We start from the raw sequence: 792 nt of genomic DNA, 5'->3' as shown, positions 1-792 counted from the left end.
CCCCCCGAGGGCCCCTGGCCCCGGCCTCGGGCCCGTACTCACGGGAAGGCCATGTGCCCGCGGCCGTGTCGCTTGTTGTTGTGAAAGGACCCCCAGTACACGCGCCCGTCCTGGTCCACCAGACGCCCGTGTCCTGGGGAGGAGCAGAGCCCAGCTGCAGGCCGCCCGCCAGGCGGGAAGGCGGTGACTTCAGGACAAGGCGGGGCCACAGGGCTCAGCACGGAACCCAGGAGCCACCGTCCAGGGGCTGGGGGGTGACCTGGGGCGGCCGCCAGTACAAGTGGCTCTGGGTGCAGCTCTCCGAGGCCCTGAGGGCGGGCACAGGGAGGCTGGCGCACCCGTGTGCGTGTGTGTGTGTGTGTGTGCGCGTGTGTGTACCGGAACCTGGGTGTGACTGGCGAGGCCTCAGTGGCCCATTCTAGGGGCCTCTGTCTAGATCCGGGTTTTCCGGTTTGGACGTCGGCGGTGCGAGGCCATTCCTACTGCTTTCATTTATTTATTAAAAATTTATTTTTGTTGATTTCAGAGAGGAAGGGAGAGGGAGAGAGAGATAGAAACATCAATGATGGGAGAGTCATGGGTCGGCTGGCCCCCTCCTGGGGATCGAGCCTGCAACCCGGGCACGTGTCCTGACTGGAACCGAACCGTGACCTCCTGGTTCATAGGCCGACGCTCAGCCCCTGAGCCCCGCCGGCCGGGCCCTCCTACTTCTAACACAGCAACACTCAGAGGACGTTCCTGCTCGCCTGGGGCGGCTGGGCTTCGGGGAGCCCTGAGCCTCCGGCCTCCGGG

At 65.3% G+C, this 792-nt stretch overlaps 1 protein-coding gene across 1 annotated transcript in view; it reads right to left on the bottom strand.

Moving 5' to 3' along the window:
• MORN1 (MORN repeat containing 1) overlaps nucleotides 1–792 on the bottom strand; it is a 9,798-nt gene that overhangs the window by 4,912 nt on the left and 4,094 nt on the right. The window contains exon 5 of the mRNA XM_005871307.2: nucleotides 43–133. Within this exon, the coding sequence (XP_005871369.2) occupies nucleotides 43–133 (91 nt within the window). The remainder of the gene's footprint in view (nucleotides 1–42; nucleotides 134–792) is intronic.

This window comes from Myotis brandtii, unplaced genomic scaffold (genome assembly GCF_000412655.1).
Source record: "Myotis brandtii unplaced genomic scaffold, ASM41265v1 scaffold334, whole genome shotgun sequence".
In the NCBI taxonomy this organism is placed as follows: Eukaryota; Metazoa; Chordata; class Mammalia; order Chiroptera; family Vespertilionidae; genus Myotis; species Myotis brandtii.
The sequence above is the reverse complement of the archived record's forward strand: the minus strand, read 5'-3'. Positions and strand labels throughout refer to the sequence as shown.